Source organism: Miscanthus floridulus, chromosome 4 (assembly GCF_019320115.1).
Source record: "Miscanthus floridulus cultivar M001 chromosome 4, ASM1932011v1, whole genome shotgun sequence".
Lineage (NCBI taxonomy): Eukaryota > Viridiplantae > Streptophyta > Magnoliopsida > Poales > Poaceae > Miscanthus > Miscanthus floridulus.
Window position 1 is genome coordinate 10,370,652 of NC_089583.1, and position 24,275 is coordinate 10,394,926.

The following is a 24,275-nucleotide window of genomic DNA, read 5'->3' on the forward strand; positions in this document are numbered from 1 at the left end:
TGGATGTGGATGCATGAATAGATTAAGATGTCCTGGTTAGGGTGCCTTCATGGATGCTGGTTATGGTGCATAGTTGCAAATCTAAGGTTTAGCATGGATGGATTATGGATGCATGGATGGATGTTTATCATAAATTAATATAGCTTATGGAATATATTAGTAATGGGATATAGATCCTTGCTTATCCTGATTACGTTGCTAGGTGTTCCTTACATAATCTTGTGCATGTCGGCCATCGTGCCATTCATATATATGTGCATGTCGGCCATCGTGCCGTTGGTTTTCTTGCAGGTTTTGGAAACCTCACCGTGCAGGGGAGGTGCTGCCGAAATTTTGTATTAATAGTTTTATGTTTCTTTTTTTGCAGAGAAGAGTCCGATCGCTTTCCTCACCGCTGTGGGTCTGCCTGCACCGCGTCGCCTTGCCACTACACCGACCCGCCATGGCCCCGCTAGCCTAGAATACGTGGAAGCAAAGTACTATCCAAAGTGTAAATCCTCTAGGTTCCTAAAGGTAGATTCTGGTGATGGCCAGAAGAGATAGCTTGATATTCCCATGACAATCCTATGGCACCTTCTGTTCATACTGAGGATCCAATGACTATACATGACCAAGGAATCCAGCGAAACAGATGACATGGCACAAAAATGGCAAACGATACAATCCTGACATGATGGTACATGCATCCGATGGTGAAGCATGGACCCACTTTGATGGCATTCATCATGAGAAAGCTAAAGAGGCTCATAATGTACATGTTACGCTGGCAATAGATGGGTTCAATCCTTATGGAATGATGGCTGCCCCATACACATGTTGGCTCGTGTTCGTTATCCATCTCAATCTCCCCCCCCCCCCCGACGTATGCTTCCAACGACAGAACGTATTCTTGTCGCTGATAATTCCTGGACACCCGGAGCATAATATGGGTGTGTTCATGGAGCCTATGATTGATGAATTGGTCCATGCTTGGGAGGAAGGGGTATGGACATATGACTGAGCTACAAAGAAAAACTTCAAAATGTATGTTTGGTGCCACTACTCCCTGCATGACTTCTTGGCATATGGGATATTCTATGCCTGGTGTGTTCATGGGAAGTTCCCATACCTAGTATGCAAGGAAGGTCTGAGGTTCATTTGGTTGCAGAAGGGTGGCAAGTATTCATCGTTCGATAAACATCGACAATTCCTCCCTCTTGACCATGCATTCAGACGAGATATCAAGAACTTTATGAAAGGTGTTGTAGTGATAGACCCTGCACCACCGATAATGACTGGTGCCACGGTTTATGAATAGATAGATGGTCTCGTGGTCAATCCAGAAGGTGGTTTTATGGGATATGGAGAGCAACATATGTAGACTCATAAGTCAGGCTTGACTTGGCTCCCCTATTTTGATGACCTTCTCCTTCCACACAACATTGATGTAATGCACACTAAAAAGAATGTCACCAAGGCACTTTGGGCAACAATCATGGACATTCCTGACAAGTCAAAGGACAACATTAAGGCTAGAGTGGATCTGGCAACGTTATGCGATAGACCAAACCAACATATGAAGCCTCCTAATCGCGGCAAGACATGGAGAAGGCCTAAGGCCGATTTTGTCTTGAGCAAGCCCCAAAGGAGGGAAGTACTAGAATGGATGCAGATGTTAATGTTCCCTGATGGGTATGCAGCTAATCTAAGAAGGGGAGTGAACTTATCTACTATGCGAGTCTTAGGGATGAAGAGTCATGACTACCACATATGGATTGAGTGGCTTCTTCCGACGATGGTTTAAGGCTATGTCCCTGAGCATGTCTAGCTAGTGCTGGTAGAGTTGAGCTATTTCTTTCACTAGCTTTGTGCCAAGGAGTTATCTCAGACCGTGATTGCTGACTTGGAAAGAATAGCACCTGTGTTGCTTTGCAAGTTAAAGAAGATCTTTCCACCCGGCTTCTTCAATCCGATGCAGCACTTGATTTTGCACCTCCCATATGAGGCACGAATGGGGGGGCTCATGCAGGGCCGTTGATGCTATCCAATCGAGAGATGTCTAAAGGTTCTTCAAAAGAAATGTAGAAATAAATGCAAAATCAAGGATTCCATTGCAGAGGCATACATTCTGGAGGAGGTGGCGAACTTCACAACAATATACTATGGTGACAACCTCCCTAGCGTGCATAATCCACCCCCTTGTTACAATGCTAGGTGAAAATGAATCGAACCTTAGCCTTTTCTGAGGGCAACTCAGAAGCGCAAGTGCATCGACCCCCAAGACCTTGAATCATGAAGAGTGGCGCCATATCATGCTATACGTGTTGACCAACCTTGACGAAGTGGCACCGTACATGCAGTAAGTTCTCAACGAACTTGTTAAATACGCCGTCACTATTCTACATCCAACCCCTTATTTCTCATTGGTACATGAAATTTCTTCATGAATTCTAGCATCAATCAAGGGATCCTACCACGCAGCAGCTAGATACCCTTCTTAGACATGGTGCGGGAAATGAAATGCCTGATTTCATTTCTTGGTTCAAACGGAAGGTACCGTCTAATTTAGCTCAGTACTTAATTTGACATTCTAAGTTACTCGTACGTGCGAATAATATAACAATGTATCATGTTTGAGCTTGCAGGGCTAGAGGGATGCGTCTATGCGTGCCGAGTTGAGATAGGTTGCCGATGGATTTGCCTATAGGGTCAGGTTATTTTCTTATTATGACAGTGAATGGATATCGCTTTCGCACAACAAGCTACGAGTAGAGTCGGCCCAATTGAAGAACCACAAGTTCCAGAGTTTTTACGCCCGGTGTTGATGATGTCGAGTATTATGGAAGAATTGAAGAAATATACGAACTCAAGTTTCATGGTTCCAAACCTTTTAATCCTATCATATTCAAATGCCATTGGTTTGATCCTGAAGTAACGAGACGGACATATTTTAATCTTGGGCTAGTCGAAATTCGACAGGATTCCGTTTTACTAGGAGACGATGTCTATATTGTGGCCCAACAGGCCATGCAAGTTTATTATCTCCCATATGCGTGTCAAACCAAAAGACATCTTAAGGGTTGGGATATTGTGCATAGGGTATCACCACATGATAAAGTGCATGTCCTAAACGATGAAGATTACAACTTAGACCCAAACACATATGACGGAGAGTTCTTTCTAGAAGAGGAACTAGAAGGGAGGTTTGAGATAGACTTAACTAAAGCGATTGGAATGGAAGTAGACAATGAAATGGTTATTGAAGAGGACGCTGGAGATGAGGTGCAAAATGTGAAGGACTTACAAATGCTTGAGCGATTACATTTAGACAATGACAATGGCAACATTGCTCATTTGGATATTGTTGATTATTTCGACATGATTGATAGTGATGATGAGACTTATGATCCAGCTAATCCCGATCATGAAGATTATTTCTAATACATGTAATACTATTTTATTTTGTAATTATGTTTTGTTTATTTTGCATCTCTTTCTAAGTACTTCTTGTTTATCTATGTTTATTGGTTTACTCTTTTTAATTGCAGGTGATTGAACAAAGATGGTGGGTGGTGGGATGAGGAAGCTAACGTCCTTGTACCGAAGGACAAGCACCGCTGCACCGGGAGAGAGGAGGAGGAGGAGGAGCCATAGGAGGGAGCCGTCACCTGCCGCCCCATCGTGTGAGGATGAGGAGGAGGAGCAGGTGCCCTAGGAGGACACCGAGGAGGCACAGGAGGACACGTAGGAGGACAAGGAGGAGGAGGCGATAGCAGGGGGTTCCGCTTCCTCTAGTTCGTTGAGCGTCTACTTGCGAGGTCCCGCGAGCCTCCCTCAGCGACCGATAACTCATGAGAGACGCCCGCTGATTCGACCCGAGGGGAAAAAGTATGTAACTTTAGATGTTATCACTACTTTACATGATATGTTGAAAATTAAAATAGAAACTAATAATTTTTCTTAATCACTTGGGCAGGAAGTGGACGATTGTGGCGAGTGGAGGTGCTCACACACGCCAAGTCAATGGCATCCGCGGTCTTCTATGCAAGGAGCACTTCCCTGCCCTAGTTGAGTATGCCAGAGTGACGGGGCCTGGCCTACTCGTTTGACCACTACGTCGCCGTCCCCGATGCTGTAGATCGGTCCCGCAGGGTATTCAACAACAAAGCGGAGCAGGTGAAGTAAGAGTTGTGGGTAAGTCCTCCTCGCACTACATTGCTTAATACATTGTATTCATTGGACATTCTTGAAATAATGAATGGATACATCGTGTTTGTATGTAGGATTTCTTTAGATGTCAGGACGGACATGAGGCCAGGGCGGATGCGGTGGCTACCAAATGCTGCAAAAAACTCAGTCGTGGACATGCATTACGAGGCGCGCATCTAGGCCGTCAGTAACTTACCACGGGACCATCCTTGGAACGAAGGTCACCAAAAGGGACGCAAGGAGCATGACGCTGACCCGGGACCAGTACCTACAGATAAATACAGAACATTAATACTGATTCCTTTTGAGATTAAGTAGGCTTAATTTCATCTTCTGATATGTCATGTACTTGATGGTCTGTAGATGATTCCTTATTGGTGCGCCATGCATCCCTAGTGCTGGGAACAAATGGTGGACATGTGGTGCTCACGTGAGTGGGAGGAGACGCACAACTTGTGCCGGGAGCGGTGTTTGATGATGCCAGGTGTAGCACACCATCAAGACAGCCGCAGCCTTAGCGGATACGTAGAAACATGGGTACACGAATTTATTTATTTATTCTAACGCTTAATTCTGTATGATTTCTAATCATCTTGCTGTTTTTCTCGCAGTCAGGCGTCACATGGTGGCCAGCCTTGCTCCATCTTCAAGGCATTTGCTATGGACCACAAGGGCAAGGCGACGTCCAACGTCGACTACAACCTAGAGGACGGGAACGAGGCGTACAGCAATGCGACCGTCCACAACCGTCTCAGTGAGTACACATCAATGACAAGGGAGGTCGAAAGTTTTATTCATGTGTGGTATATATTTATCTTGTCTCACACATGCAATATCTTCTCCTTTGTGCAGAATCAATCGACGGACATCGAACGATCATCATACTTCAACGAATCCTTCACCAAATTAGTGATGATACTTGTGGTTGTTAATGGTACTTCTATTTGCAATTGTGGTTGAAGATGATGGAGTGCTTGGATTACTTGTGAACTTATTTATGATATATTGTAAGACATGTGACGTTTGTGATATATATGTGACGTTTGTGATATATATGTGGTGTTGGTGATATATATATGCTGTTGATGATATATATGTGATGTTGGTGATGTTTGTTATATATATCTTCTGTTTGTTTGGATGGGATGTAAAAAATAAATTAAAAATGCTGTTTTGAGTCACTTTGCCGAGTGCAATGGCTATGACACTCGGCAAAGTGAATACCTGGGAACTATCTGAGAACATGCTTTGCCGAGTGCAAAGGCTATTGCACTCGACAAACATCACAGATTTACTGAGTGTCACGGGACAAGCACTCGGCAAACATCACATGCTTTGTCGAGTGTCTTGCTGGCGGCACTCGGTACAGTGGCCACCTTTGCCGAGTGTCTAAGTCAACGGCGCTCGGCAAAGCGAGGACCTTTGCCAAATACTTGACCTTGACACTTGGCAAAGCCGCCATCAGGGTGACGCTCGCCGTCACGGCTACTTTTCTTTGCCGAGTGTCGGATTGGCATTCGGCAAAGTCTTTGCCGAGTGTCCGATAAAGTACACTCGGTAAAGAGGTTTTTGCCGATAAACTGTTTACCGAGCGTCCTTTGCCAAGTGCCTTTACCGAGCTAAGAAGCTGAATCTGGTAGCGTCAACTCTTAGAGCCTGTTTGGAACGCAGGATTTTTACAGGAATCACACAGAAATTTCACAGGAATCAGTTTAATTTCACAGGAAAAACACAGGAATAAGAAAAAAATCCGACATTCCAAACAGGCCTTATGCATCTTATATGCGCTGCCTCGTGAGTCTCGAGGCATTGGGTCTGGGACGAGTGACCGGTCTATGATTTTGGCCCCGTTTAGTTCCAAAAATTTTTGGCTTTTGGCTATTGTAGCACTTTCGTTTTTATTTGGCAAAAATTGTCCAATTATGGACTAATTAGGCTTAAAAGATTCGTCTCACGATTTCTCGGCTAACTGTGTAATTAGTTTTTTTTCGTCTATATTTAGTACTCCATACATGTGCCGCAAGATTTGATGTGACCGTTACTATGCAAAAAAAATTTTGGTTTTTGGCTTCAACTAAACGGGGCCTTTATGGGCCTCAAGCCCTCGAGCCAGACTCGTACACGAAACCACGGCCCACGAGGGATAAACCCCAGTTGCTGTTGGAGTGCAGAGACCAAGTCCAACACCAACTCGACGTGCTCCTCGGGCGGCGGCGGGCGGGACTCCTTCCTCCTCCCCAAGAAGTACCGCCGCCACCACGCGCCGCAGCTCCCCCCCATACCACCCTCCCAGCCAGCTCGCCTCGCGCACAGATCGAACAGAAGGCAATGGCGTCCCCCGAGCCCGCCGCGCAGCCGAGCCTCGCGCAAGAGCCCCCCGCACCCGCTGCGACGCGCTCGGCCGCGCCCGCGGCCGAGCAAGAAGGGCCGCCGCAACTGCAAGAGCCTGTCCCCGGAGCGGAGGCGGAGAACGCGGAGAAGGCGGAGGGGGAGGAAGCCGAGGAGGAGGAGGAAGGGGAGTGCGGGTTCTGCCTCTTCATGAAGGCCGGCGGCTGCAGGGACACCTTCGTGGCGTGGGAGGAGTGCGTGGAGGCGGCGCAGAAGGACGGCGACGACATGGTCGAGCGCTGCCACGAGGCCACCGCTAACCTCAAGAAGTGCATGGACGCGCACGCCGACTACTACGCGCCCGTGCTTAGGGCCGAAGAGGCCGTCAACGAGCGCGCCGAGGCCGAGGCCGCCGCCGCTGCAGCGGCCGACGACGCCGCGAAGGGCAAGGGAGGGGAGCTAGCGACCGATGCGGAGATTAAGGAAGAGGGAGTGCCCCAGCCGGCTGCTTCCTCCCCGCCAGCCGCCGGCGTGGGGAACGATGCGGAGAATAAAGAGGAAGGCGTGCCCCAGCCGGCTGCTTCCTCCCCGCCACCCGCCGGCGAGGCGAAGAAAGAAGCAGCAGTTGCTGAGAAGGTTTGAGTATAACTAACAATTGTTGTTGGGTTGGTTATTAGTTTCATAATACTAGTTCGTGAGGTTAATTTTGGTTCCCTTTGTGGGGAAATAAGGCTGTTCTACGCATAATGACGTGGGACGCAATTTATACTGAAGAAATTTTGATACTGTTACTTGATTTTGGTCATGCTACCTGATGGTGTATGCTACTCTTTTCACTGCAACTACAAGGACTACTGTCTTACATCTTGCATTGAAATTACATAACTCTCTTTTTTGTTTGCCAAACAAAAAAAAAACTTATTGCTGGGTAGTGCATTACACAAATTCTACTAGTAATTGTAATGTCCAAGAGTGATGTTGTTATGACCGGCACCCATTATACAAGGTGTAGGCCCATGTTATGGCAAGTGGAGCCGGCCCAGGGGCCATGCGGTACTGTAGCACGCGGTACTGTTACGCGTTGGATTGTTAGTAAAGAGATATGTTAGATTGATTCGGTTAGGATATTTCCTTAGGAAGTCAGTCATCTATAAAAAGAGAACCCTGTACCAGTTATAATCAAGCAGAAACAAGAATTGTTTCCGGCTTCCCGAAGGGAGCCGGGATTTCCAAACCCTAGCCGCCTCCTGCTGTGTCTCGCGTGAACAGTGCCGCCGCTACTGTAGCACCGCGGGAATTCTAGGGCTGCAGCAGCAGCCGCCGCGCTCTCGCCGCCACGGCCCCTCGCCGGCGTCGAGAGTACAGACCACGTCCTCCTCTCTTCCACCCCTATAACCTACGCAGTAACACCGGTAGGGCATCTAGTCCTATCAGATGTGTTGGCGTTGTTCTCCTGAATAAGCCTGAAAAGTTTAAAATTGGCGATTTTGATGCTCTTGCGATGAAAAAGAGTGGTACTTTTGAGACAATGCTGGGTAGATCCAGGAGAGATTCGCATTTAGTAACTGTGGTGTTCGAAGCCGGATATGGCCTCCTCTGGTAACTTTGAGATTTTACCTTCGAACTGTAATATGCAGTTGTGACAGTATTGTTAAGTAAGTCTATTAAGCAAATACTCTGTCTGTAGAAGTATTTTTGAATGCTGGCGACCACTATTCTGTATTCTTTTTAGTTGCTTTATTCAGCCGTGTAGCTTGAGATGGACTGGGACTTGTCCATACTAGTAGCTTGTTTTGGGCCTATTGTACAGAAACAACCTGTTGTACAATGCCCTTAAGACTGCAACCTGCAATGAAAAATGGAAAATACCATATTTTGTACTTTTGGTTGTGGCTTTAAAGTGGTGGATGTGTTTGATTGGATAAGCTAGTTTACAGTTTCATCTGAGATTGTGATTTATGTTATGCTCAGTTGGTGAGAGGCTATTAGCACCCACGTTTTTGGAGCTTTCTTAAGCTTACTGCAAAATCATCTCCCAGCTGAGATGGCTTCTTCGCAAACACAGCTTTACCAATTATATTCATGTTTCAGTGTTGGTCGAACCAGTGATCTTTTAAGCAAAGTTCCAGTAATTTATTCGTTGTAAATCTTTATTACCTCAGTTCTGAGGTCCAAAAATATTATTCCACAGTTTTGTTTCAGTTCACTGAAAACATCATGGCAGACCAACAGAATTTTACAGTTTAGGATTCAGGGTTATATATGCTCTGTTTGTTTCTATCTATGTTTTCCCTTCTTCGAATAATATGACTATCATGGGTATTCATCTTAATACCTTGTTTCCCTTCACTGCAATTTCTCTTCGAAAATTGGTGGATCAAGTTCAGTTGTTATGTGATTTTGATTTGATTCTGCTACCTGTTGGTGATGTATGCTACTCTTTCTTGATGAAACTATAGGGACTATGCTTCACTTCTTGCATTGACATTACAAACCCAAACCCTCATTTGTTGTTCGCAAAATCATACAAATTCTACTAGTTATTGTAATGCTTCAGATGGATAAACCTGAGAAAAATTTTAAATCCGGGATTATGATGCTCTTGCAACGTCAAAGTGTGGTGTTTTAGAGATACAGTGCTGGATAAGTCCAGGAAGATTTCACATTTGTTAATTGTGGTGTTTTACAACAGATATGGACTCCTCTGTTGATTCCAGTAATTTGCAGTACTGAAAGGGGGACTATTAAGTCTACAGAAGCATATCCTGTTCGATTGCTGCTGATCATTCTTCTGTATTCTTTTTTAATTGCTTTGTTTCAGACTTTCAGCTGTGTCATTTGGGATGACCTGGGCCTTGTCAATACCATTAGCTTGTTTTGGGCTTATTGTGCGGAAACAACATGTTGTAGAATGTCCTAAGACTAAAACCAGAACCAGAAAAAGACCGTATTTTGGTTGTGGTATTAAAGTGGTGGTTGTGTTTGATTGGATAAACTAGTTTACAATTTCAATCTGAGATTGTGATTTATAGCGTGCTCAGTTAGGGACAGGATATGAGCGTCCACCTTTCTGGAGTTTTCTTACCCACATAATCATGTCCTAGTTGAGATGGTTTCATCGCAAACACAGTTTCACCAGCCAGGATGTTATTGTTTTAAATACTGTCCTGTTTAAATGTTGGTTGAACTGGAGAGGTTTTAAGCAAAGTTCCAGCGATTTACTCAATGGAACAAGACTCATTACTTAAGCTCTGAGGTTCAAACATATTATTATTTCACGGTATTGTTTCAGTTCACTGAAAACATTACTGACAGTCACAGTCCAACAGGACTTTTACAGTTTATTAGACAACGAGCAAAGGAGGCATGCCATGTTTGACTGGGCTGTGGGCTCCCTTCTGACTCCATCAAACAACAGGATGTTCTTGATTTGAGACTTGCAGTCTTTCATATCATCATGTATAAATATTTTTTCCCTTTTTAGTGAAGATTCAAGGAATGGAACCATAACAGGGACTCTTGATTGGTTTTTCTGTGTTGCCAACATATGCAGCAGTATGCCCTGTTTCAGGAAGTTCAGTTGATGCAGGGGCTCTTGGTTTTTCTGAATATGATCAATTAGGGAAGTATGCCCTGTTTCAGGAAGTTCAGTTGATGCAGCTTCTGTTCTGCATCATATGTTTCATTCTTAGGCTCTTAGCTGATTTCATTCGATCAGTGATATGCAGCAGTGACAGGCTCTTAATTCGGTTGTGTGGCTTGAGATGGCCTGGGATTTGTCAGTACCATTTGCTTGTTTTGGGCTTATTGTGCAGAAACAACCTGTTGTAGAATGTCCTAAGACTAAAACCTTGATCGAAAAAGGAAAAGACCATATTTTGGATTTTGGTTGTGGCATTAAAGTGGTGGTTGTGTGAAAAGACCGTATTTTGGTTGTGGCATTAAAGTGGTGGCTGTGTTCGATTGGATAAGCTAGTTTGCAGTTTCATTTGAGATTGCAATTTATGTCATGCTCAGTCAGCGGCAGGACATTAGTGTTGGAGTTTTCTGGTTAATAGATAGATGTGAGGCCGGCGTCCAAACGTGCTTGAATGCCTTGAGTATGGCCGTTTAGTCATCACACTCATCAGTGCACACAACTGTCCATCTCATGCATCAAACAGGACGAGAGATCTTTGAAACATGAATAAGTTAGCGTCTGCAACTCTGCATCAAACGAACTTGCGGTTTTTACATGCACACTGAAACAACTTGGTTTGCATTGGTGCACAACAAGGAGCTGCTCTGCATCTCGCTGGGCACTGTGCACCACACACCTGGGACCCGGGAGCCAAGAATGAGTTGCCGTACGTCCTAGAGAGCCACACCGTCCGCCAGGCAACGGCGAGGGCTCTCTTCCCGCCCACCCGCCGCCGTCACGCCTTGAGCAGGTCGCAGCAGCCCAGCGACGGCGCGCCGCCGGGCCACTTGGTGGCCTCGCCGCCGTCGCCGTCGCCGCCCGCCATGTTCACCAGCGACGAGAGGAACAAGGCGTCCGCCTGCCGCTCCTGCTGCTGCAGCCTCGCCGCCGCCTTCGCCGTGCTGGCAGCGCTGCCCTCGGGCGGCGGCTTGTGCGGGTTGCCGTCAAGGTTCCGGGTGTTGAGGAAGCGGCCGCCGGTGCCCCGCGCCCGGCGCAGCGCGTGCAGGTGCCGTGACTCGTGCAGGTATGGCTTGCGGTTCCCGGAGACCCGGCGGTCCCTGGCGGCCATAAGCTTGGCGCGCGCCAGGCGCCGCCGGAGGATGCCGTTGAATTGCTTGGCGTTCACGTACACCGGCTCCTCGGCCGCGATCGCTGGCGGCAGGAGCACCCTCCCGTGCTTCATCATTTAATTGCAAATATATAATATATATGGTGAAACGAGTCAGCACGAGTAGGTAGATTATTACTCCTCCTACTAGAGTCTTGAGAAGCCAATTAACAAGGATCTGTGTGAACGAAGATGGTATATACGACGTTCATGTACGTACCAAAGCTTGGGCTCCGTAGAAGGGATAGTACGCAGCGCCATAACTCTGATGGTCAGGAATGGCGTTGTTGTTAAAGACCTTCATCATCAGTTACAGCCAATGTCGTTGGAACTTATTAATAACAGCTTATTACAGTTACGAACTGCTACGTTCTGTACTGTACTGTCATTGCTACAAATAACAACTCTCACTCACCATGGATTGCCCAATGCCGAGCTCGAAACGGCCATGGTGGTACTTGTGCAGCAGCTCCGGGTGCCCGGCGGCCATGGCGGCTGCCCCGGGAGGCTCGTGGAATCTCAGCTCGTGCCGCCGAGGGTCTGGATCGCCTGAAAGTAAACCACCAATTAAGCGTACGTCTGCATTGTTAGCTACACACTTCTCTGACAAACAGTGGTGCCTGAAGCCTGATGCTCTACTCTACGGCTGCTGCTTTTATTTCAAGTTCCCATTTCATATGTCCGTCCTCTAATAAACATTTTGTATCTAAGAAGCATGCCATTTTTCATCCCTGACGACCACATCGTTAACACCCAAGAGAGTGTGGGGGGAGAAGTGAATGTTTCTGACAAGTCTAATGAACTGCAAGTCAATGATGATACTTCTGATCCTGGTCAAAAGAACAACCAATCAATGATATGTCAGCAAACTCCGGAGAGACGTTGAAGTGAGAGGCTTAAGAAGGATACTGCTGTTACGACAATGGAGAAGAATGAAAGAATGGCTAAGAAAAGGAACCTTGAAGGTAACACTTCAAATTATAACTCATTTTCTGCATTACCTGTTGAAGATATTATAACTGTTACTGCTGATATGGGTGTCATTCTAGATGCTACTGATTTTGATACATTTGACATACTAAAAGATCTAGAACAGGCAAGAAATAATCTATATCAAAAACAATGTGATAAAGTTTCTGCCCTTCATACTGAGACAGTTGAGGAGGATCCTAGAGATAATAAAATTTTGGATCTGATTTGGATCCATGATGAATCATCTGAGTCAGATGACTTCATCTTTGTTGAATCTAGAAAGAAAAAAAAGGGGAAAATGAAAAATATCAAAATCTCCCCAAGCAGCAAGGGGGAACGACAAGATCAGGAAGGTCCTGACTTGATCAAACGCAGAAGAGGGAGGCCTCGCAAGGTTACCTCTTCCAAAACTATCAAATCGGTTAAAAATGACGCTACAAGGCTTGATTTGGAACTGTAGAGGTCTTAGGAAGAAGGAGGTGTCTACTTATCTTAAGAGTCTTATTTAGCAATATTCTTTTCATTTCATTGGTTTGCAAGAAACCATGATTAAAGATTGTGATGAGAAACTCTTGAGGAAGTTTGACTGTTACCAGGATGAAAGCCTAAGTTTGGTTTTGGATAATTGATAAAACCTAGCACTAACCTTTGTCATGAGTTGTGATATGAGCTAGGTTGGTGCAATCCAAGTGAGGAGCATGACGGCACTCAAATAGTGATGTTGATCACATGAAATGACTAGATGGCCACATGTGATGATGATCAAGTGCTCAACTTGAAAAAGAAGAAAAAGAAAAACAAAACCCTATGAAGATCAAGGCAAAGGTATAAATAGAGATTTTGTTTCAGTGATCAAGACACTATAGAGAGTGTGATCACATTTAGAGTAGGTGGCCATACTATTAAGAGGGGTTCTTAACTAGGCAATTCGGTCATCTAGTGCCACTAGATGTTGGACTTCATGCATTGCATTTAAGCCCAGTGCATATCGGAGAGCAAGCAAAAATATTTATCGAAAATATTTTGAGTAATGCTAACTTGGCTATAACATGTTTTGGGAAAACACTTTGAGAGTTAGCATCCCTTGTAAAGTAGTGTTAGACTGCTTGTGGATCGAATCGAGAATCGAAAACGCAGCTAACGGAGGTTTTTACCTCGGGTGGTCACCGCCATGGGTGAGGCGGTGCACTGCCTAGGCCTGTCCGGTGCCCATCTGGACATGGCCGAGAGCAGCAGCTTTGATGAGGTCACCGGACACGGCGGTGTGCACCGCCATGTGCGTGACGATGCACCGTCGGTGGCTCTCCGGTGCAACCGCCGCTTTTTAACCGAGGCTAGGACTTGCTGGAGTTAGGTCCGAAAGGGCACCGCTGTGGGGTGACGGTGCACTGCCCTGGTCACCGCCGTGGGGTGGCGGCGCACCGTCCTAATTATCTAGAGAGCAGGGTTTTCGAGGGCTCGGCCAGGGTGGCATCGCCACACCCTGTCCGGTGCCACCGTCAACCTATCTAGTGACCAACTAGCCATTGGTCGACCATTGGAATTCGACCATGGGGGGCACCGTCACCCCCTGTCCGGTGACCGCACCGCCCTGTCCGATGCCCTCATAGAAATAGCTCCAAAGGGGTAACAGTTCTATTTGCTTGTGTGACTATAAATAGAGGCAGGGGCGGATCCAGCAGTGGGGCGGGGGGGCGGGGCTCAAGCCCCCTACCCAAACTGAAATAGTGCAAATTACTGTAGAGCCCCTATGAATTTTTAGGCAAAGTTCTATAGTGTAGGGGGGCTGAGACTTAAGATCGAGCAGCAGTGTTGTTCAGTCCCCCCTAAAATATTTTCTGAATCCGCCGCTGAATAGAGGGTGTGGTCGCCCTTGGCCACCCTCTTAACACCTCATACACTTATGAACACCCTTTGGAAGCTGAGCAACACACTCCACTCACTTGTTCACTTGATTTCATCATTTTGAGTGAGATTGTAGAGCCTCTAGTGCATTGCATTGAGTTGTTTCATCTTGTGGCACTAGTCGGATGATTTGGGCTGGTTGTGAGCTTGTTACTCTTAGTGTTTGCCAACACCTAGACGGCCCGGTGATTGGAGGATCGTTGAGCGGAGTCGGTGATTGTCTCCGGCCTCGATCAGTTGCTTGTGAGGGGTCTTGTGCCTTCCTCGGTGGAGCGCCAAAGGCAACTCTAGTACATTGCTCAGTGACATTGAGCTACCTCACTTGTGGGTAGGTTCTTGCGGTGTTCAATTGTGTGGATGAGATTCGTGCGACACCTCTTAGCCATTGAACCACCAAGTGTTGGTCGACACAATGGAGACTAGCGTGCCGACAAGCACGTGAACCTCAGGAGAAAAAATGATTGTCTCTTGCCATTGGATTTCACCCGGTATTCATATTGTGTTGATTGGTTGATTGGTTCACCACCTCTACATGGTGGTATAAACTTCTCCATCTTCTCTTTACTTCGTGCAAACTAGTTGTAACAAGCTCTTTAGTGCAATAAGTTTTGCGAGCTTGTATTACCTTTGCTAGTTTAGCTTCTCACCTTGTTGAGCTCTTTAGTGTAGCTAGCTTTTGAGAGCTCTTAGTGACTTAGCCATTGATTGTCTTAGAGATTATAGCAACTAGAATTGTTGGGATAGAAGGCTTGCAACACTTGTTAGAGCTAGTGCAAAAAGCTTTATAGCCTTTTAGTTGTCTAACAAGTTTGTCTAGTGGTTTGTAGTTTTTAAATTAGGCTATTCACCCCGTCTAGCCAATTAGAACCTTTCAAGTGGTATCAAAGCTGTGGTTACCGTTTGATTGAAGGCTTAACAACCTTCGGTGCAAAATATGGCTCAAATAGTGTTCAACCATGTTGAGAGTAAACCACCGTTCTTTGATTGCACATCTTTTGACTATTGAAAGAGAAAGATGAAGATGTACCTTGGTTCAATCAATGACAAGGTGTGAGATGTAGTAGAGAATGAGTTTGTGATTCTTGATGCTACCAATCTCACTGACAATGACAAGATCAACAAATAATGTAATACCATGGCACTCAACACAATATATAATGGCATTGATTTAAAGGTATTTGAGCAAATCAAAGATCTTGAGAATGCAAGTGAAGTTTGGGTGAGATTAGAGGAAACATATGAGGGCACTTCAATGGCAAAAAGTGCCAAGCTCTACATGCTCAAAGACAAGCTATCAAACTTCAAGATGAAAGATGATGAGTTCATTTTGGAGATGTTTTATAGGCTACAAGTCATCATCAATGATCTCAAGAGTTTGGGTGAGAAGGTAAAGGATGAGGACTTCTCTCACAAGTTCTTAATGTGCTTGCCAAAGAGATTCAAGACATTAAGAACTATCATCTTTAGAGGTGGATTGAAGGATGTATCTCCCAATGAGGTATTTGGAGATGTCATGACTGAAGATCAATTTAATGATAATGATGATGAGGTTGTGAAGAAGGAAGACGAAGACAACAAGAAGAAGAGTGTAGCATTCAAGGCTAGCACCTCATCCAAGAACAAGAGCAAGGGCAAGGCTAAGAGAGAAGAATCAAGTGATGAAGAATGCTCCAATGATGATAGTGATGATGAAGCACTAGCTCTCTTTGTGCGCAAGTTTGGCAAGATGAAGAAGAAAAAGGGCTATTGTGCAAGAAAAAGAAGAGATCACACTAAGAAAAAGGAGTATATGAGACTATGCTACAATTGCAAGAGTCCCGATCATGTTGTAGCAGAATATCTCTACAATAGTGATAATGAAGAAAATGAGAAGAAAAAAAAGACAAGAAGGAAAAGAAAGAAAAGAAGGAGAAGAAGATGACCTTCAAGAAGAAGAGGAAGGGTGGCTCCTATGTGGTGACATGGGATAGTGATGCTTCTTTGGATGATGATGACTCAAGTGATGATGACAAGAAGGCATCCAGGAAAAAGGCTCTTGCAAGCATTGCTATCAACAACAAGCCTTCACTATTTGATACTCCATCATGCTTCATGGCTAAGGGCCACAAGGTAAAATATGATGAAAGTGATTATGATAGTAAAAATGAAAAAGAGAATGAAAGTGATAGTGATGATGATGAATTATCTAATGAACAACTTGTAGATATGCTACAACAAGCCGATTCAATAATTAACAAAAAGAACAAGAAGTGCAAAGAATTGCAAAAGAAGCTTAGTGCTCTTGAGCAATCCTTTGATGAGCTCAATGCTACTCATGAGAGGCTAATGGAAGCCTATGAGAAGCTTGGCAAGGCTCACTCCAAGCTTGAGAAATCTCACTCCTTGCTTCTTGAACAAAATAAGGAAAGGGTTGTAGTGTCATGTGACGTGGGCATAACATATGACATAATTGATGAATCTTTTTATGAACCTATTGTTATTGCTCCCACTAACCCTTCTTGTAGCTCATCATCCACCACCACCACCACTTATATCTCTACTACTAGTGATGGTTTCACTTGTGATGCCTCACTAATGGTTGAGAATGAGACTCTTAAGAGAGAGGTGGATGAGCTCACTCATGCCCTAGGCAAGGCCTATGGAGGTGAGGCCCACTTGCTAAAGTGCTTGGGCAGACAAAGGTTCTCTCTTAACAAAGAGGGATTGGGCTATACCCCCAAGAAAGGCAAGGCGGCCTTTGCTACTCCCAAAATTAGCTTTGTGAAGAGCAATGGTCGATTTTGCAATAGATGCAAGCAAGTTGGGCACCTAGAGCAAAATTGCCAAAAGAACAAGAACAAGAACAATGCTCATGTATCCTCAATTTGTTTTGATTCTTGTTACATGCTTGTTAAGGGTGCCAATGGTGTGAAGGCTAAGTTCATTGGTACACCAATTATGGGCCCAAAGAAGAAGGCCATTTGAGTACCAAAGACCTTGGTAACTAACCTTCAAGGACCCAAGCAAGTTTGGATACCTAAAAGGAATTGATCTTCTTTTGTAGGTCAATTATAAAGCCGGAGGAAGGCATTAGGTGCTTGATAGTGGGTGCACACAACACATGACCAGTGATTCAAGAATGTTCAATTCAATTCAACACAAATGATAGCAATGGTTATGATAGTATCACATTTGGTGACAATGGCAAAGACAAGGTCAAAGGGCTTGGTAAGATTGTAATATCCAATGATTTGAGCATTTCTAATGTGCTACTAGTAGAGAGCTTGAACTTCAACCTATTATTGGTATCTCAACTTTGTGATCTTGGTTTCAAGTGCATATTTAGAGTTGATGATGTAGAGATCATAAGTGTAGATGGCTCTAACTTGATCTCCAAAGGCTTTAGGTATGAGAATCTATACTTAGGCTATTTCAATGCTAGTGAAGCTCAATTCACAACATGTTTGTTCACTAAGTCTAGCATGGGTTGGTTATGGCATAGAAGGCTTGGTCATATTGGAGTGAAACAATTGAACAAATTGATCAAGTATAACCAAGTTAGGCTTGAAAGATGTCACATTTGAGAAAGATAAGCTATATAGTGCATGTCAAGCTGGAAAGCAAGTTGGCAACACACATCCTAAGAAGAGCATCATGAGCACATGCAAGGCATTTGAGTTATTACATATGAACTTGTTTGGACCAACCACATATACTAGCATTGGTGGAAATAAATATGGATTTATGATTGTGGATGATTTCACTAGATACATATGGGTCTTTTTTTCTTGTTGACAAGAGTGATATATTTGCAACATTTAAATCATTTGTCAAGAGAATACACAATGAGTTTGAAACAACCATCAAGAAAGTGAGAAGTGACAATAGAAGTGAATTCAAGAATACAAGAGTTGATGAGCTTTGTGATGAGTTTTGAATTAGGCATCAATTCTAGGCCAAGTACACTCCACAATCAAATGGCCTTGTTGAAAGGAAGAATAGAACACTCATTAATATGACAAGGTCTATGCTTAGTGAGTACAATGTGTGTTGGGTTCATAAACCTAGGATCCCTCATGGACCTGGCTTCCTAACAAAGGCTCGACCCAGCAGACGATGTTGCGAATGACGCATAACTCCTAGCCCGACCTGAAAACCTAACAATAGTACAGAAGGGCAAACCAGCTTCCGACCGGAAGGCCTGGCCAAGGAGGAACAGCGCCTACTTCCGACTCCGGCTCGCCTCTCTGATCAGAAGGCCTCGCTTTCGACTCCGGCCTGCCTCTCCGACCGAAAGGCCTAGCCAAGGAGGAACAGCGCACCGCCTCCAACTCTGACCCACACCTTTGACCGGGGATGCACCGAACCCCTGCTTATAGCTCTTCTCTGACTGGCATAGTCAGAGCCGACTGGAACCAATCCGACCAGGGATGCCCACTCGGTGAGGACCAGGAAACGAACAAAGCAAGTAAGGCAGGCCACTCAAGTCGACCATGATACCAAGGACCATACACTACACACCTATAGGACAATAAGCGATGGGACATGTCAAGAGGGTGCCCTACAACCTTCTAGGCATGACAGAACCCAAGCAGTGTTGTGGGTGCCCACATTTGCCCTACTAGTGTTGTGGGTGCCATCAACTCCCATACCAGACAAATGCGGTAAGGCTCCCCCCACATGCCTCTAGACATCGACAGTGTTGTGGGCGCCATCATCTACCATACATGGTGAATACGGTAAAATCTCACACATGTGTCTGACAACAATAGTGTTATGGGCACCTACCATCATCTTGTACCCGATGGCATGGGCAATAAGACTTAGTAGCATGCGTACTCTCTCTCTCTCTCTCTCTTGCTTGTAAGGTCATCCCCTTCATCTATAAAAGGGGATGCGCTCTCTTCCAACAGATAGATCCCAGAGTTCACACACACAAAAGCAGAACCACTAGGTTTAAACCTCGAGCACACGCTCAAACACTTAGCACATATCAGAGCTCCCATCGCTCTCAGCCCTTCAGACTAGAGTCCGACTGGACCTCTTGTACCCCCATCTTTCTCCCTTCCATTTGTAACCCCACAACAAACTTTGAGTACCTAGGCTCAGGAATAAAGTCACCGACTGACTCAAACTGGACATAGGGCACGTTACCTGAACTAGTATAAACCCTATGTCATTGAGTGCTAGGCCACCTCTGATCACAACATACAGCAAAACTACAAATATTTACGTGTTGGTCACTTTCTGCACCGACAGTTGACGCCGTCCGTGGGGAAGACATTGTATGTTCACACTTTTGGTCATTGGATGGCCCACTTTTCTACCACCTTAGCCATGGTGGCCTCAAGCAATATGACTCGCTTCAGCTCATTAGAGTTTTCTGCACCCCCACCTGATGGGACATGGGTTCCACCCATCTTCGAGCCATCCCAGGCCTTCCTCTTTGGAAGCTTGGACTTCATCGTCGATCGGCTCAGTGTACTACACCTCCACAAGGAGGCACATGCTCTAGCACCCATCGGAGGGGCACCCTCCATTGGCTCTAGGACACACAATGACTTCAATGATGAGGCGCATGTGCTTTATTCCAAGCAAACGCTCTACTCAAACCCCACTATGAGTAATGTAGGTACTATTATTTACTCGCTCATTACTGTCTTTCTCAGATTCTCCAGAGGGACCCTGTTGTCCCTGCCGCGATCCGCCATGCGACCAGTTCCGCAATGGCCTCAGCGTCCCTCATGGATGCGTATGCCTGGGGGCTCCGAAGGATGCTGGCACCGCCCCCTCTCACATCCGAATTCAGTGGGGATGGTGAGCTATGCTCCCACCAGTTTCCTCGGCCTCATGGATGATGATGTCGAGAGCGATGGCTCCAGCATCGTTGATGTGGCACCTAGCCACCTTCCATCCTAGGAGTGTGCTATGGTGAATGCTCTAGGACAGCCGTTGGTGATAGTGGGGTCCTTGCAGACTCACACCCCTCTAGGACCCTTGTGCAGGGGGCCCTCGTGCTCGCACAAAAGCACGGCGAGGAGCTACGACTATGGCAGCAGAACTAGCCACCACCTATGCCATTACGCTCGGCGCACCACGCTGCGCCTCAGTGCATGTAACCCAATGAGCGGCGCCCTGAGGTCGCGCTCACCAGGTCCTAGCACAACATCACAGATGGGGTGAATGATTCCCCATAGTTCGCTCGGGCTGGCCAGAACATCGCCGCAACTGGCAATGCTTCTGCGCAGCCTTCTCGAGTCGAACGACCCCTAGGAACAGGTGATCCACCAGAACCTTCGGGCACTGGTGGAAACCATAGCCGTTTAATAGGCAAAGAGCTCCATAGTCGCGACACCGACTTGTGGCCTCTCTCCCCACTAGGGGAGTGGGGATGCACCAGACAAATCACTCCACCCACTCACTGCTACAACTACTGAGTGCAGCACAGGAGGCCACATCTGTGCCCTAGGCCTGACCTAGGCGCTCGCTCTACACCGATCGCCTGTATGCGAGCGGCTCAGGCCAAACCAAGATGCTCGCATTGTCATCAGCAACCGGCGTAGTCCTGGCATGATGATGACATCCATTGAGCAGTAGTGAGGGCAGGCGACACAGATCTTGGCTAGACCATCACGAGGAGTGGTGAAACGCACCGTAGGCACAGTGTAACACCCAAAATTTTTCATTCTTTTAAAATAAGTAAATTTGATTTAATTATGTTATTAAGTGTGCATTCAATTATAGGAAATTAATAATTTTTGGGGAATTAAAATAAATTATAAGATTTGAAACTTTTGATGCATACATGCTGCTGCAATATTTATTCGTGGGATGATTGTTCTTGAATTAGAGTTCAAATGAATTCAAAAATTATTTGAAAATGCTTTTGGGAAAAATTGTTTGGAAAATAAAAAGGAAAAATGATCATCTCCCCCTCCTTCCTTGTTTTCGGCCCGCGAGCTATTTCCCTGGCAACCGCCGGCCCAGCTCCCCTCTCCCCTTTCCCCGCTCGGCCCAGCAGCCGCTTGGCCCAGCAGCCGCGCCAGGCAACCGCCCATGCCCCCCGTGCCCTGCCGCTAATGCCCGGGCCCGCTTGTTGGCACCGTCTTCACCCCCGCGCTGCCTCAGAACCGCTCGGCCTGGCCGCAACCGTCGCCCACGAACGGCGTCGTGGGAGCGCCCCCCTAGTGCCTCGGCCACTTCAAAAAGTAGCCCGACCCCCCACGCGCACCCGGCTACCCCCCCCCCCCCCCCCGCTCTCAGTTTTCATGCTTGCCAAGCACCGAGGAAGGCCGCAGCCGTGGTCGCCGGGATCCGCCATCGTTGAGCTCGGGACCTCCGCGCGAACCTCCATCACCGAGCCGCCTCCGCTCTAGGTTTTCACCGCGGTGAGACTCACCGTTCTCCCCTCTATCTCCCTGAGTAGCTTATTTCTCGTTTTTTTGGCTTCTTGAGCCCTGGCCGTGAGCTCTACGAGCCATGGTCGTCGGCCATGGTGGCCACCGCGCTAGCCGCCTTTCTCGGCCACCAAAACGGCATGGCCGCGACCTCCCTTCTTCCCCCGCGCTCACCGGTGCCCTTGGAGGTCCATTTGGTGAACCCTAGACCCTAACCGCGTGCGATCGTGACCTCCACGCCGCCGGCAATGGCGCCTGGCCACCGGTGACACTATTCTGACCGGTCGTCCCTCCCTAGGCCGATCCTAACCGCCCATCGCGAGATCAACGGCCAGGATTAAAAATTACCCCTTCGCGGGTAATTATGCAAAAGAGTCCCTGGACTTTTCTAAGTCCTAACCCGCAGCCCAAAGCGTATTTCCCCGAATGCGCAATCCCATTTGGAAAGCGTAAAATCCACGGCTTAAGTCAGAAATACATTTTCAGTATTTACAGAAATGCCATTTGAACTGTTTCGCTTATAAAATTGTCGTTTTAGCTCCGAATTGATCCATTCAAATCGCGTTAGCTTCGTAATTTCATAAGCTACATGTTGGAGCTACTGTTAGTCAAGTTTAAAACTTTTTAATTTCATGATTAGATTTAATTAAATATATGGCTATAGGAAAACCCGTTTAAATCATAACTTTCGCATTTTAGCTCCAGTTTTTCGTGAACTTCGCGTTGACGTGATCGTAGCGAGACGTAGATTAGTTTTACAAACATTTTATCTTGATTTCAATACTGCTAGTGTACTGTTCTAATGATAGGAATGTTTGCTTTGCATGAATGCTTTTGGAATGTTGTATGTGGCTGTGTTGGTCACGTTCAGACGGTGAGGAAAACATGGGAGACCAAGAACTCTTCGACGACCAGCAGGACCAGCACAAGTTGGTGAACCAAGGCAAGTATAACATGGGCCTTCCTTGAATGTCCTATTTCACCTTAATCAATTACTCATTTGCATGTGTCTAATTTTGATACCCGTAAGGACATTCTAGTGATCGTTTATCCTGTTTCTTGTCTCCTATGGGTTAAATGCATATGGGTAGATTGCTAGTGCTCTAACTGAACTTGACATACATGTTGATGAATGATACTATGGAACAAAGTGAGTAACATGAGTTATAACAATGGTTCCATAGGGCGAAAGTGCAAATGACCTTTGTTCATGTTGCTCCCGGCCCTCCATAAGGACTTATCTGTCGGCAAAAGCTGAGACTGACAGTGTAACCGGGAGAGTCATATGGCTCTGACTTTAGCTCAGTAATAGGACCTTTCCTAGCTGGTTAGAGGTTACCTTTTGGCGTAAATGGGGCTTGCCACTTTGGGTATAGGGCTGCCTCTGTTCCTATGTGTATAGCCGTGATGGATTTGTACCATAGGAAAGGGGGGTCCCTACATCTGCCTGCCAAGGAAACCTAGCGGCCCTAACTTGTTAGGGAAACCTCTGAAATGGCTTCATAGTGTACCCTACCCGCTCACCTTGGTAGTGACATGGGAGTAATTAACCCGGGCATATGGGGATCACGACTCGCGGTGAATGTGCACCACCTCTGCAGAGGGTAACAAACTGTTATAACAGCCGTGCTCATGGTTACGAGCGGCCCGAAAAACTCACAGAATAACTGGATACTTGTTGATGATCATTTATGTTGGTATATGATGGATATATGATACACTTGACTCTGATAATTGTTCTTATGGGATTAAATGGGAGCTTAAGCAAAACTTGATAATACTTGAGAATAAAAGTTTGACCTATTAAAAATGCTAACTGCAGTAAACCAGAGTCTATCCTTTTTGACCTTCATAACCCTATGTTAGCTTGCTAAGTACGGAATGTACTTACACTTGTTTATTTTCTTTACTTGGATAAAAATCCCGGATGGATAAAAGATGACAACGGGTATGAGGATTTCCCGGAGGATTATTAGGCTTGTGGTCAACCAGTTGACCTTCCCTGTGATGACGGCCACGAGAGTTTTATTATCTTTTTATTATTCCGCTGTGATGTATAAGACTAAGTTTTATTATAACTCTAATGTATGAGACACCGTGATGATACTTTATTTAATTTGTCAGCTTGTGTGTGTGATTTATTCCTGGGCACACACGAGTTTTGTGCATTCAATCTTATCCTTAAAATTGGGTGTGACAAATTGGTATCAGAGCCAGGTTGACTGTAGGACGCAAGCCTAGTTAGAAAATGGATCGTTTTAGCATCTTTGCTCCTCTGGTTTCTTGCTTACTGACTTATTCTTGTTATTTTATTAAAACATTTATGCTTTTCATACCTTAATCTATTATTTAAAATTGTTGATTCTAATTTCATCTCACTTTAAATCTATAGATGTCTCATAATCCGAAGACTGCTCGACTCAGCACCGCCGGCTATCGTGCCATGTTCATCCCGCGTGCCCCACTGGCGGAGAGGGAGATTGTGATCATCTCCGACGACGAGGAGATGGCTACACCGACGCCTACACCTGCTCCTACACTAGTTGTCGTGCCCGTCTATCCTGTTGTAGCTACACCTAAGGAGTCGACGGCTACTTCCCCTACACCTGCACCCTCCCCAGCTGCCCCCGTGGAGGACAAGGAGGTTGGCTGGAAGTGCAAGTACTACTTCAAGCTAGCTCCAGAGACAGCCTACTACCACACTCTCCTCACCCACGTG

The 24,275-nt window shown here is 46.0% G+C and overlaps 2 protein-coding genes across 3 annotated transcripts in view; one reads left to right on the forward strand and one right to left on the reverse strand.

Annotated features, from left to right (window-relative positions):
- The first annotated feature begins 6,353 nt into the window (after positions 1-6,353).
- On the forward strand, positions 6,354-7,373 carry LOC136550917 (uncharacterized). Its single transcript, XM_066542501.1, has one exon. It carries the CDS (start codon positions 6,517-6,519, stop codon positions 7,156-7,158), a length of 642 nt encoding a protein of 213 aa, XP_066398598.1. The 5' UTR covers positions 6,354-6,516; the 3' UTR covers positions 7,159-7,373.
- A 3,334-nt stretch (positions 7,374-10,707) lies between these two features.
- The window catches only part of LOC136550916 (nuclear transcription factor Y subunit A-10-like), a 42,184-nt gene continuing 28,616 nt past the window's right edge, over positions 10,708-24,275 (reverse strand). For both annotated transcript variants that reach the window (XM_066542500.1, XM_066542499.1), the window contains exons 3-5: positions 11,719-11,852; positions 11,524-11,601; positions 10,708-11,372 (exon numbers count right to left, since the gene is read on the reverse strand). In XM_066542500.1, the coding sequence (XP_066398597.1) occupies positions 10,932-11,372; positions 11,524-11,601; positions 11,719-11,852 (653 nt within the window). In that variant the 3' untranslated portion in view covers positions 10,708-10,931. The remainder of the gene's footprint in view (positions 11,373-11,523; positions 11,602-11,718; positions 11,853-24,275) is intronic.

Excerpts from the sequence above, each read along its gene's own strand:
- LOC136550917 (XM_066542501.1), top strand. The coding sequence starts at position 6,517 with ATGGCGTCCCCCGAGCCCGCCGCGCAGCCGAGCCTCGCGCAAGAGCCC.